This window comes from Accipiter gentilis, chromosome 21, assembly GCF_929443795.1.
Source record: "Accipiter gentilis chromosome 21, bAccGen1.1, whole genome shotgun sequence".
Taxonomy (NCBI): domain Eukaryota; kingdom Metazoa; phylum Chordata; class Aves; order Accipitriformes; family Accipitridae; genus Astur; species Astur gentilis.
In genome coordinates, this window is record NC_064900.1 from 945,313 (window position 1) to 957,983 (window position 12,671).

General features: G+C 60.7%; 2 protein-coding genes and 1 non-coding gene across 6 annotated transcripts in view; all 3 read right to left on the reverse strand.

The window, feature by feature from the left end:
- Window positions 1-310: 310 nt before the first annotated feature.
- C21H12orf57 (chromosome 21 C12orf57 homolog) lies at window positions 311-1,079 on the reverse strand. Its single transcript, XM_049824838.1, has 3 exons — window positions 977-1,079; window positions 716-892; window positions 311-635 (listed from the first exon to the last, which is right to left on the reverse strand). The coding sequence occupies exons 1-3, from the start codon at window positions 1,023-1,025 to the stop codon at window positions 487-489; spliced, it is 375 nt and encodes a 124-aa protein (XP_049680795.1). The 5' UTR covers window positions 1,026-1,079; the 3' UTR covers window positions 311-486.
- A 30-nt stretch (window positions 1,080-1,109) lies between these two features.
- Window positions 1,110-1,169, reverse strand: LOC126049129 (U7 small nuclear RNA). The gene has a single exon (XR_007509111.1). It is a non-coding gene; the product is annotated as a U7 small nuclear RNA (small nuclear RNA).
- A 640-nt stretch (window positions 1,170-1,809) lies between these two features.
- ATN1 (atrophin 1) overlaps window positions 1,810-12,671 on the reverse strand; it is a 28,597-nt gene continuing 17,735 nt past the window's right edge. For 3 of the 4 annotated variants that reach the window (XM_049824813.1, XM_049824814.1, XM_049824815.1), the window contains exons 2-10: window positions 11,314-11,507; window positions 10,978-11,115; window positions 10,478-10,591; window positions 7,080-9,124; window positions 6,355-6,577; window positions 5,526-6,243; window positions 4,076-4,219; window positions 3,616-3,796; window positions 1,812-3,045 (exon numbers count right to left, since the gene is read on the reverse strand). In XM_049824813.1, the coding sequence (XP_049680770.1) occupies window positions 3,012-3,045; window positions 3,616-3,796; window positions 4,076-4,219; window positions 5,526-6,243; window positions 6,355-6,577; window positions 7,080-9,124; window positions 10,478-10,591; window positions 10,978-11,115; window positions 11,314-11,391 (3,675 nt within the window). In that variant the 5' untranslated portion in view covers window positions 11,392-11,507 and the 3' untranslated portion in view covers window positions 1,812-3,011. Of the gene's footprint in view, window positions 3,046-3,615; window positions 3,797-4,075; window positions 4,220-5,525; window positions 6,244-6,354; window positions 6,578-7,079; window positions 9,125-10,477; window positions 10,592-10,977; window positions 11,116-11,313; window positions 11,508-12,671 lie in introns of those variants that run through there. The other variant, XM_049824816.1, reaches the window with a different exon arrangement.

Sequence of the window (12,671 nt, forward strand, 5' to 3'; positions counted from 1 at the left end):
CAGGGACACGTTTCCTAGTATGTTTCAAAGAGCACATTTGTAAATGCTTGCTCTTAGACAGGGCTTAGCATCTCTGAACTGTTAAAAAAAGTAAGTCACTTTGATTATCAAGTCCTAGGGCCTCCCACTAAGGGTTGCATAAACAATTATCATTTTGCAGAACTTGGTACATCCTGGGCCTCTCAAAACACTAGCCTGGGTGTCACACCAGGCATGAGGTGAGCACTGCTGTGACTGCCTCTGCACCGGGGAGAAACATCTGTGCCCGAGCAGCACTGCTGAGCTCACATTCATTCACAAAACGAGGGCATTTTCGAGACATTTTTTATTCACGAGCAGACACACGAGCGGGCGCAAAGCATCCCTCCTTTCCGGTCAGCCATCTCCCTCGTTCCAAGGGCTCCATTCCCATGGCTGACAGAAGCCACACCTTGGAAGGAGGCCACCAGCCAGAGCACCGCGACCCGGCGGGAGAGGTCCACGGTCTCAGGAGGTTGCCACTCCGCCGGTCCCGGCCCCGTGCGGCGGCAGCGTCATGGGCGGCAGGAACATGGCCTTGAGCTTGCCCGACATGCTGGCGATCTCCGGGTCCTGCGACTCGTAGGACTTGATCAACCGGGCAAACTTCAGGACCCCTGCAAGAAAAGGGCTGGCAAGGAAGCACCCGGCCCCTCGGCGGGCCCGCAGCTCCCCGCCCGGCGGGGGAACAACCCACCTTCGCCGTCGTTGCTGAAGCCATAGGCTTTGATCACGTCCTGCTGGATCTGGGTGGCGACCGGCAGGAGGAACTGCAGCATCTTGCCCATGTCGTTGCAGGCGTTATCCCGAGCCTCCTCCATCCGCTGCGCGTTCTCGGGGGCCCCGAAGGCCTTGATCACCTCCGCCAGCACCGCTGCGGGAACACGGGCACACGGCTACCAGCCCGCCCGGCACACACGGCCGCCGCCGCCGCCGCCTCCTCACCCCCCCCACTCACCCTTCGCCTGCTCGGCGCTCAGCGCCGCCGGCTGCGCGGAGGCCGCCATGGGGCCCCGGCCGCTCCCACCCCACGCCACGCCCCTTAACACGCCTGCGCGGCACCGCCCTCCGCTGCCATTGACACCACTGGGTGAGGCTTCCCGCGCGGCGGGAAACCTACTGGACAAATACTAAAAGAGCTGAAATCACTGCGGAACAAACGGCCCGCGCCGGGCCCCACCCGCGCCGCCCCGCCCCTGGCTGAGGGTGAGGGGCGCCGACGCCGTTCCCACCTCGGCTCTCCTACTCGCGTGGGCTCCCCACCCCGCCACCCCTCACTCCGCGCCCGTAGCGGCGGCGGCGACGCGGAAAAAGGCGTCCTGCCGCCCCGTTCGGGCGGTATGCAGATCAACCGCTTCCTATTGGTGCCGCGGCGCGCACGCCCCGCCCATCGGAGGCGGGGGGAGGTGTGGGCGGGCTCTCGGGTGCCGCGGCCGCCGTCGGGCTGCGGGCCCGCTCCTCTCCCGCCGCGCCCGGCCCCGGGCAGTGCCGGCCCGTTGGCGGCGCCCCCCAAGGCCGATCCCCCGGGGGCCGTAAGGGCCTGCTCACCTGCTCCTCCGCGGCGTCTCCTCAGGCGGAGCCCGCTCCCAGCGGCGGGCACCGGCTCCCCAGCCCCGGTTTTTACACACCCACCCCCCCGCCATTGCGTGGAGAGTGCGTGTTTCTGTCCGCTCCCACGGCCGGCCGCTCGCCACCGCCCCACACGGCCGGCTCCCCGTCCTGGCCCCGGTAAAAAGAAATGAACACAATGGAGTCTTGTTTCTGGAAGGGTTTTTTTTTTGTTTGTTTGGCTTTTTTTTTTTTTTTTTCGTTTTTTAAGAGCTTCATATATATATTTATATATATAAATTATTAGAGTGTGTGTTGGGGCTTGGGAGTGCGTGGGGAACGTTGTCGGGGTGTTTTTCGATAGCTGGGTTGTTGGTTGGTTTTTCTTTTCCTTTTAATGGTTAAGTAAATATATATACGGGGACCAATCGAGAGATACAACTGTGAAATCAGACACGCACGCGGGGGCAAGGGAGTCACAAGTTGCTACATAAAACTGCCACGTCTAATAGGATGTGCATGAGTTAAAGTACATCAATTAGAATGGGTGAGGGGAAAGGGGCAGCCGCCATCTTAAAAGACAGTCCCAGGACGCAGTATCGCTCGGCCACATCAGCTCTCCCCGCGGGGCTCAAAAGGGTCACGGTGGCGATTGCAGTCTCGAAAAGAGTCTCCTGGTGCTTTGCACCTTCGTGGCCGTGCCCGTTCCCGTCAGCCGTGGGAAAGCACAGCCACCATCTTGCAAACAGTCTTGCGGTGCTTTGCACCCCGATGGCTGGGACCCATCCCTCTGCAGGCAGGAGCGGCCGCTTTTGGAAGGGGTCCCGTAATGCTTTGTTCGCATCTGAAGGGATGCTGGAGAATGGGAAGCCTCTCTGGCTAATCTGAAAAAGTTCCACGTTGGTTTTCTGTATCGCTAAGCAGTATCTTACACCTAAAGGGGGGGTGGGGGGGGTGGGAGGAGGCATCTTGAAAAAAGGCTCTCTCGGGTTTTGAGTTACTTCTTGGCCGCACCTCCTCCTCGCAGAAGCAGAAAAGGCAGCAGCATCGTGTACGTGAAGTCCTGTAATGCTCTGCGCTTTCTATTTAATGCAACTGTTCCCCCAAAACAAAGGATGGAGCTGCTGCCACCCTGAATTCGCATCAGTCTTTGTCTTTTTGAGCTCTGTGCAATGCCGATTCTGTTTTCTTCAGAGCTCTGCTGAAATCACGTACCGATCGTTTCATGTCCGTTAGTGGTGTTTCAGTCCCTCCCCATTTTCTCTCCTCCACTTTCTGCTCCCAGGAAGCCATCCTGTACTTTTCGTCCGTCTTCTCTTGCACTCTACTGCATGGTGGGATCAGGATGTGTCACTCTGCAGCTTCCCCTCCCCCAGGATTTGGTTGATTGATTGCTCCTCTTGAGAGAAAGACATGATGATGTCACGTTGACAGTAGAAGTCCATTTAAAGGGGTTTGTCACTTTCTTTCTTCAGGTGGCTAGGATAAAGAAGAACAGCGAGGCGATTGTGAGAGAGAGAAAGGCAATTTAGTATCTGCCACTGCCTTTTGTTAGTCTAGACCCACACGACACTGCCGGCTGGGAAAGTTTTGCAAATCCTTGAAGTAGGAGATGCTATCGAAAAGGTGCGACGTCGCACCTCTCTCTTTCCCAGCGTGCCTCCCCACGCGCTTCCGAAAAGCCTCGTCTTGGCAAAGGCATCCAACCCTTGCGAACGTTCGGTATTTTGGCAGGAGTTTCAGTCAGTCGTAACTGGACTAGCACGTGCGAAACACGCAAGTTTGCCCCGGAGAAGAGGAGCCGAGACGCCACCTGAGATTAGCCACCCAACAGCCGCTTCCCAAGAACGACCTTCCCGGTGGCCAACCCAACCCACCGCCGTGCCCCAGTGGCAAGGCATCCCTGCTCCCAGGCGCGGGCACGGGCCGCGTCCCCCGCTTCAGGGGCGACGCTTCCCCGTCCCCACCGCCTCCGCCACCTCCGCAGCGTACTCGCGAGGACGGAGCGGTCTGCTGGCCCCGCGCCGCGGAGGGAGCGGGTCCGTGCACCTGTAGTAATCCTCCTGCGTCGGGAGCGGCACGCCGTGCAGAGGGTGGTGGGCGTGAAGCCACTGCTGCTGTTCCAGGGCCAGGCGCTGCAGCTCGGCTGACTGCGCGTGCATGGCCTGCAGCTGATGCGCTGCCGACATGGGCGCGGAGAGGGAGCCCGGCAGGTCCCTGTAGGGTGCGGCTGCAGCCGAAGACGAAACAGAGAACAAGTTAGCCTAACAGCTCCATCCTCACCCACGGCCCCATAGCTCGGTCGAGACCCTACTGCGCTGCCTTTCCCAGCCCTGCCCACGCGCAGGGCTTGCTCACCCCCTGATCGCGTAAGGCCTGTCCTACGCCGTGCCAGAGCTCTGTTTAACAGACCTCGGTTTGGTCCCGTCGCCCCTCGTGACCACCCTGCCCCTCGGAGCTCTGCTGATGCTCTTCGGAGGAGGCCCGCCGTCCCCCTGAGCATCCTTACCAAAGAGCTGGTGGCGCAGCACTTCGTTCTCATGTAGAGGGTGAGGCAGGAGAGGGTTGGGGATGGTTCCAGCTGGATATGGTATCCGGGTGAGGTGGGATCCCGAGGCGAGCGGGTCGATAAGAGGGTGAACAGAAGCTGAGGCTGGGAAGAAAAGATATCACGAGATAATTGTCCCGTGCTTTGTAAGAGGTAACACGGAGAAAGGCGCAAGGCACAACAAAACAGACGTGGAGAGGGTCGGGGTGTGTTAGGGATGGAATGATTTCAAGGCTGGACAACGCAGTACCACGTCCTTCTGAGCGTTACTCTTTTTGCCTGCACTGAATTTCACGTGAACCAGTCTGGGATAGCTCTGTCCCTGCACTCCTCAGGGAAACAGTACTGCTCCTTAAAGTCGATTCTGCAAGGACTTGCTCTGCAACGATGCCTGTACCAGCATCGTGCCTCCGTCTGCCACCCTGGCTGTCGTTCATTTGCATACTCATATTGGGTGCTTCCATTTCCAGGTCTCATCCAGCACGGATGCTCAGTGCCAGGCACTCAAGTTTGCAAGTACTATCTAAGGCTGAAATGCAAGTTACTATTCATATGAAAACTGCTCTTTCCAGTGGTTTGGACTCACTGCCAGAGTGCTGGCTGGAGGTGCCCAGCTACGGAGCGTGGGGGAATGGACGCTCATTTGTACCTGAGGCCACCTCTGAGCAGCTGCGGCTGCTCAGAGTGGGCGTCTGTCTGTGACTCCACCACCAGATCCCACTGACCGCTCACGGTACCTGAGCAGGCACAGCACTTTTTCCTATTGTATTGTACTTTGGGCTTTTCTTCCCTGAGATTTTCATCCCTAAACGTCTTCTTTTTACTTTGCTTTCCTGTAGGATGTGGAAATGGAAGGGACCACCACTCAATTCTGAAGGACAGCAGCCTCCAGTTCCCTACAGTTAGCCCATCTTCTCTCCCATCCCATCCCACCACCTGCAGCAAGAGCCGTAGGAGCAAACTAGAGAACCAACATTTCAGTAGTCCTAAGGATACCGTCGAAACCGTTGTTAGCAGGGCTCCCGCTCCCTCTGCAGACCACGGTGTGAGGGATGCAGCCCACAGCACCACCACCCTGGTAGCCCATGGGACCCCAGCACTCACATTGTGTCCCCAGAGATCCAGAACTAAAGGACGTGCTGCAAACGACTCTGCTCGCCACTGAGCGGCAAACTCGCAGACACCCCGATATTTGCAACAGATGCATCTTTGGTGGGATGGGAGCGAGGGCAAAGCCGAACGACCACGACGTTGACCTCTTCTGGCTGAAGAGGTGGATCTGGGGCCCCAAAGTCTGGTCTCGGCAGCTTTTGGGCTTCCCCACGGCCAGAGGAAGGGAGCGCAAGGCGGGCGTAGTAGTAGGAGGGAGAGCAGGGCTTTCTGCAGGGCACCACCACCACAGGGTCCTTACCTGCATGTATGGCATCCTGCTGGTGGAGATGGAGGTGGGAGTGGATGTGGGAATGCTGATGATGATGAGGTGTCACATTGAGCATCTGCAGCCGGGCCAGAGGGTCATTGCTGAGAGCAGCCACCCGCTCGGCGTGCTGGCGCTCCGCCGCCAAGCGCTCGGCGTAGGACATGTCGGGACGAAGGGTCGGGCCGGCTGCCAGCGCCAGCCGCTCCCGCTCCAAGTGGCCCAGCCCTGGGTGGAAGGGAAAAGCGGGATGAAGGCCGGGGGCCGTCTGCAGACTCAGCCCGCCGTGGCGTGGGAACGGATCCATGGCAGCAGCTGGCACGGCGTGGAGCTGCTCTAACTCGGCCGGCTTGACTTCAAAGCCGGGCTTGAGACGTTCACGCAGGTCCCGGTCCCTCAGGTCTCGTTCGCGGGCTTCCCGTTCCCTCAGCTCTCGCTCCCGCGTCGCTGGATCGCTGCTGTAGATGGCCGGCACGTTGTACCCCAGCAAGCCCGGGTCGACGGCACCCAGCGGCACGTAGAAAGGGTGGTTGCGGTTGCTGGGGGACATGACGTGGGGCCGCGCGTATTCGCTGAGGGTGCGCAGAGCGGGGGTGTCGGGACCCAGGTACGGGGGAACAGTCGCTACAGCACTGCCCTGCTCGAAGGAGGGGCGGTGGGGAACCGGCCCGAGGGACGAGCACTCAACCGGCCGGCCCTCCTGGGCCATCTTCTGCAAGAGAGCGGAGAGACCGGTGTCAGGGTCCCAGCAGGGAACGGGCGAGGGGGTCCGCGAGCATTCCGCCCCCTGGCTGCCCTGCGGCAGTGGGACCCCCAGACCTACCACGCTCCTCTCCAGCTCCCGCTCCTTCTCCCGCTCCCTCTCCTTCTCCCGCTCCCGTTCCCGTTCCCGCTCCTTCTCTTCCCGCGCCTTCTGCTCAGCCTCTCGCCGCACTTTCTCTACCAAGTCTGCCCTTTTCTTGGCCAGCTTGGAGCCGTCGAGGGGCACAAAGTACAGGTCCGTGCGGGAGCAGGAGTTGAAGCCGCGGTCCAGGTGTTTGTTGAATCTGGGGGCGAGAGGTGAAGCCTGTCAGCACAGGAGGGGGCTGGAAGGCAGGGACAGGGACGGGGACCGGGATGGAGACAGGGACGGGGACGGGGACAGGGACAGGGACCGGGATGGAGACAGGGACAGGGACGGGGACCGGGATGGAGACAGGGACGGGGACAGGGACTGGGACCGGGATGGAGACAGGGACAGGGACTGGGACCGGGATGGAGACAGGTATGGGGACAGCGACAGGGACGGGGATGGGGACGGCGACAGGGATGGCGACAGGGATGGGGATGGGGATGGCGACAGGGATGGCGACAGGGACGAGGACAGGGACGGGGACAGGGGCAGGCAAAGCCAAGCCCGGCGCTGTGGGAAAGAGCATCACAAGCATCACAGAAAAGGCAAAAGGGCGCAGCTGCACGCCACGCTTGGGGTGACCCCCCGCCCCGTTCCCTGCCCCATGCATCCCTCCCCAGCCTGGGGACACCCCTGGACCCCCCCTCCCGCCTCACCTGGCTGACTGGCTGGCATGGCTCGGCACATCCACCACCTTGGGGGGCGGCGAGGGGCTGCGAGCAGGCGGCACGGGGCTCTCGGGGGGCTCGTACTCCTCCGACGGCTCCTGCTTGATCTGCGCGGCGCTGAGGGGCAGCGGGGGTGGCGGGGGGGCCGGGGCAGCCATACTGCCCGGCAGGGGTGGTGGGGCAGAAGGAGCGGGCGAGGGGGCTTTGTAGCCCCCCGCCACAGGCGAAGAGGCCACCCGGTAGCCGGGAGGGGTGGCTGCCCGGAAAGGGGCGGCCGAAGAAGCGGGGGGCGAGCCCGGTTTGTAGGGGGCCGGGGGCTGGAAAGTGGGGACGGGGGAAGCCGCCCGCTTCCCGTAAGGGGCGACGGCCGAGGGGGGTACCGGGGGCGAGACCGTCTTGTAGGGGGCCGTGGAGGGGGAGGCCATGGTGGCGATGACGGTGGAGAGCGTGGTGGCAGCAGAAGTGACCGGAGGGCCAGCACCATGGGCAGGGGAGGGGGGTGGCGGGGGGGGGAAGGTGTAGGTGGCAGGACTCTGCCCGGGGGGGTGAGCGCACATGCCGGGGTAGCTTCCCTGGGAAGAGGCGGCCGAGGAGGAGGAGGAGGAGGAGGAGGAGGAGGAGGAGGATGAAGAGGAAGAGGAGGAAGAGGAGGAGGAGGAGGAGGAAGAGGGGGTGGCGGCGGCGGGGGCCTGGCTGTAAGCCGCCTGGCTGTGGGGGGGGTAGAGGCGCAGCCCGTAGGTGGCATGGGAAGGGTGATGGGTGCTCGACTCCAGCCCGTGGGGGTAACCCCCGGGGGGCTGCGGGGGAGCCGCGGCCGCCGGGGAGACCCCCCCGGCGCTCCCGTGGCCGTGGTGATGCTGCTGCTGGGGGGGCTGCTGGTGATGGGGGGGCTGGCCGGGGAAGGGGGCGGCGGGGTGGGAGCCGGCGTTGCCCAAGGGACGGCTGTAGGGGGGGGGTCCCTGGCTCCAGACGGGCTGGGAGGGCAGGGAGGGCTGGGTGTACTTGGGGGGCTGGCTGGAGACGGAGAGGCCGCTGGGAGGGGGGAAGGAATGGCCGTAGGAGGCACTGTAACTGGGCAGGGGCTGCGCTGGGGAAGGCTGGGGGTACTGGGCGGAGGAGCTGGAGGGCGGCAGTGGCGGCGGGGCGTAGGGGTAGCGGGAGGGGGCCAGGGCCTGTGCCTTGTCCTGCCCCATCCCGTGGGGCGAGGGAAGGTGGCCGCTCAGGGGCTGCCCCACCATCCCCGGGGAGCTGGAGGCGGCCACAGGGTTGTTGAGGGGTCGCAGGGCCGGCGGGGGGGGCAGGTTGGCGGAGACGTGGGGGAAGGAAGGGGCCGAAGATGGCGGCGGGGCGGCCGGAGGGTTGGCCGGGGGTGTCTTTTGCGGGGGGAGCCCCCCGACCACCGACGCCAGCGAGATGGGGGTGGTGGGCGGCGGGTTGTGCTTGGTGCCGAGGGTCTGCTCGCGACCCCCCGGCGCTGGGAGCCCCCCGGCTCCGCTGGCAATTTTGGCCCCCACCTGCACCACGTTGGCCGTCGGGTAAAGAGGAGCGTGGGCGGAGGAGGAGGAGGAAGAGGAGGAAGAGGAGGAGGAGGAGGAGGAGGAGGAGGAAGGGGGGGCAGGAGGGGCGGCAACAGCAGAGGAGGAAGAGGAGGGTGTCTGCGGGGCTTGAGCCTGGTAAATTCGGGAGGCCTGGCCCTCCAGCTGCGAGTGGTAGCTCCCCGCCGGGGGTCCCTGGGGGTGCACCTCGCCCCCGAGCCCGAAGCTGGGCTCGGGTGGTCGGGCCAGGCTGTCCGGAGGGGGAGCTACCGGCGGGCTCTGGGGGAAGAGCGGAGGGTGGTGGTAGGAGTGAGACGGCCCCTGGGACAGCACGGAGGAGGAGTCGGAGTCATTCTCCACGCTGCCAGGGCTGTAGACGCTGGGTGAGGTGCTCCTGTTGTCCTGGTCAATGTCCCGTGGGTCACTGCTCATCTCGTCGTTGAAGCTGTGGCCATCGAGGCTGTCAACATCGGACGGGGATGGAGGACAGGGCAACTCCTTAAGCAGGAGGAAGGAGAGAAACGTTACGTGGCCTCCCAGACCGTGCCCCGTACTTTTCAAGTCCCCAGAGAACGTGCTTTCTGACCTTCCTCTGCCTGCACTAGAAAACCCCACAGAGGGACGGAGACATCGTCTGGCAAGGTATAAATAACACCAGTCCTCCTGCCTCCCCTTGGAGCAACTTCAGCGCTCTCAGGTCCCTCATGAGCATCACACGCTCAGGGAGGAGGTAACGATGGGCGCCTTGCATGCAAGAGGCAGCAAGGGAGGGCAGGGGACTGTTACAGACGAGGTTGGGAGAGAATACATACGAAAGGTCCTACCACCACCACCACCACCACCAGCGATGGGCCGCTGGCCAGGGTGTGATATCACCAGGTGGCATGGAGCAGCGCATACCGCAGCGCTCCCAGCACAGCCCAGCACAGCCCCCAGACCCAGAGTCGCTCTTCTTGTCCCTGCAGAGCTCTCCCTGGGTGAGGAGACACACTCCCCTCCAGCCCCCTCTCCCTGCCTGGCTCCTTACCTCCTGGAGTCTCCCAGGCACTTCCCAATCCCTGCTCCCGCCCACCAGCTCTTGCCTGACGCAATCAAGCATGGTGATTGAGCAGTTAGCACGGGCAATTAACGAGTGCCACTCTTGAGCCTCGGGACTTACAAGAGAGGCTAAACTGAAAAAAGATCACTGTTGAGCTGAACGGAATGTCCACGTGGAGAAATTACATAGGTGTAACCGCAGCGGTTTAATTACAATGACCTCATAGCACAAGCAAGTATCGCCGTGTTTGCAGGCCTTTAAGGCCAGTTCACTCAACAGGCTAACAGGGAACTGAGGAGGAGGAGAGCCGAGTCTTCCTCCAACCATCCAACCACCAATCCAGCCCGGTGCTGCCGGCGCTCCAGAAAAGCCCTGCCACAACTACGCAGTGCGTGTGCATGAGCAGGTTTTGCACGACGGTCACCTGGATCCCACCACGACTTAAGCACCCTCCGTTTCACGCTGCTCTGGGGGAGCAAAAGAGGCTGAGTCGAACCTGTCCGGTAGCCACGCATGGAGCCAGGCTCTCGCCACTGAGCCGGGAAAGGCAGGGCACGTGCCCAGCTCCGAGAGCGCGGCAGTCCCTTGCAGGCAAGGGACTCCATCTGCTCCATCATCACTCCTGGTGGCATTTTTGTAGCCAGGCAGGTGCCACTGAGGTTAGAGGAGCTGCAGCGTGAAACCCAAGGCGCCAGGGCTCCCAAGCATCACGGACCTCAAGCTGGGCGGGCATGAGCAGCACAGGAAGGGAACAGGAGAATCCTTTGCCCTGGAGCCAGGACATGCCAGCCATCACAGCAGGGAGAACTCACCTCGGTTTTGGTTTTTTTGGGAGCGTTGGTGTCCTCCCCTTCACTCTCCGAGATCTCTTCTGTCCGGCCCTGCTTGCTGCCCTTGGGGGTGCAGGATTCCTCCACCCGGCCTTTCTGCGAAGGAGAAAAGGCGAACAGGGAGGTGGGAGGGTCACGGGGGAATTTTCCACCCTGCCAGGCCTTCACGGGCTGCACCCGACGAGACACAGCCACCGCCGCGCGTGTGTTGAAGACCTTAGCAGAGCAACACTGAGCCAAGATATCGCAAAAACTGGTACTAAAAAGGGCTGGCGAGACTGAAGACCAGTTCTCGGGAGACGGCGGGGAGTGCAAGATGCTGAGGATGAAAGGAAAGAGGGATGCCACCCGTTCCAGAGAGCCAACCCAGCTTGGGTTCCTCAGTGGATCCCTTCCGGTCTGCATCCCTGCATCCCCAAACGGATCCCACCCGGCCTGGGCAGTCCTCGGGCACCCCACACTCGCGTACTAGCTTATACTACCTTTGTCGCTTGTCGGGATTTCTCAGCTTTGCCATCGCTGCTGGAGGTGCTGACGCCGCCGGGGGAAGCTCGACCCCGTGACCTGAGCTCCTCTCGGGGCCCTGGAGTCTCTTTCTTCCGTCCACTCCGCATTGACATCTAGGAGAGGGATCACTGGATCAGTCCTGCTTTGCATCTCCCCCCACTCCTGCCCTGTCCCCACCTTCCCAAAGCCGCCGAGCCCCCGGCGCGCCACTACACGGAACTCATGTCCACCAGCTTTGCTGTGAGCCTCGGTCCCAACCCACAGCTCCAGCTCGGCTCTGGTGTCCCACCCCGCTCTCCCATCTCACGTACTGAGTCCTTGTTCTGTCGCGTCTTCATTCTTTTGAGTGTGGAACCCCCATTCTCCTTGGCCCGGTTTGATGAAAACATAAATTTTTATCGCTCCGCACCCCCCTTCGGCTGTTCCCGGGGAGACGGAGGTGGGCAAGAGTAGTTCTTCTGGAAGGGGGGCTTACACCAGCAATGCAACAAGATCCCGGTGAATCCTGAAAGAAAGATGAGGAGATGAGAGGGTAGAAAGAGCGAGTGGACTGCAGGACATCCTCTTGTGGTTTGCTACAGAAATACGACAAAATTATTATTGTTTTCTTAATTATTATTTACAGAAACAAGTATCTTTACCAAGAATGCAATAAACTTCCCCATCGGAAGCTGAAAAGATTTGGCCACTGTCACCTCCGATTTCCAGTTTCTAGGAGTGACACCCACACAATGCGAGGCAGTCAGGACCCAACAATAATTTTTTGGAGGAAGCAGGGAGGAATGGTTATCATCATGTTGATTGTCCTCTGAAATAATTTTAGTATTTCCATTTCCTTGTTTACTTGATCTTCAGACAAAGTTGGGGGGGGGGGGGGGGGGAATAATGGGGAAGTGCTTTAAAGTGTTCATAAGGACAATTTTCCTGACTTCCTAAGTTCCTCTTTGCACTTGTTGTCAGTGCAGTAAGTTACACTACCCTTAACTGGCCATGTGCTGTCATTAGCTACAAATGGGCCCCCAGTGGCCTTGGCCAAAGGGGTATTACACAGCCCTGCCCTCTCCAGAGCACATGCATACGCATACATGCACCAGCACATTATGCAGAAAATGTGACGAGTCTTGCTTAGGCTGTTCGATGCCCAAGGTACACAAATAGGTGCGAGAAAATGCATTTAGCTTTGATTTTGCATGATGCAAGCGGAATCAACTCTGTTTCGTTTGGAGTGCCTGCCTAGGTCTCCTTCTCCATACCCTAGACTGCTTCTCAGTGTACCGGATAGAGTAATGCCCAGAGACGCAGAGTACATCCTTACACTTTGCAGCAGCAGGAAGATTTCTGAGATCCCTCTGAATAAATTTACAGCTTTGTGCCATGTCCAAAACCACCACAGATATTTAACACCCTGTTATGTCACGGAGTTCCTAGTTTAGGGTATGAAAGCACTGTGACTGTGTTAGCCTGGGAACTGGACGGAAGCATTTCAGGGATGCTGCTCCTGAAGCTAGTTTGCTTGACTCCATCCAGCTTAAGATCTTTTGCACTGAACTGCACTGCACAGATGTAACCAAAAAGAGACCGTCCTTCCCCAGCCTGTCATTCCAGCTCCTGTACTCGGCCTCTGGAATGGACAATCTGCAAAACAAGGAAATGTGTCCTGTGGATGAGG

What these genes read in the sequence shown, in the direction of transcription:
- C21H12orf57 (XM_049824838.1), bottom strand. Translation starts at nt 1,025, where the DNA reads ATGGCGGCCTCCGCGCAGCCGGCGGCGCTGAGCGCCGAGCAGGCGAAG. An exon ending in GAGCGCCGAGCAGGCGAAGG is followed by an intron (nt 893 to 976) that starts GTGAGTGGGGGG and finishes GTGTTCCCGCAG; the next exon opens with CGGTGCTGGCGGAGGTGATC. An exon ending in CTTCAGCAACGACGGCGAAG is followed by an intron (nt 636 to 715) that starts GTGGGTTGTTCC and finishes CTTTTCTTGCAG; the next exon opens with GGGTCCTGAAGTTTGCCCGG.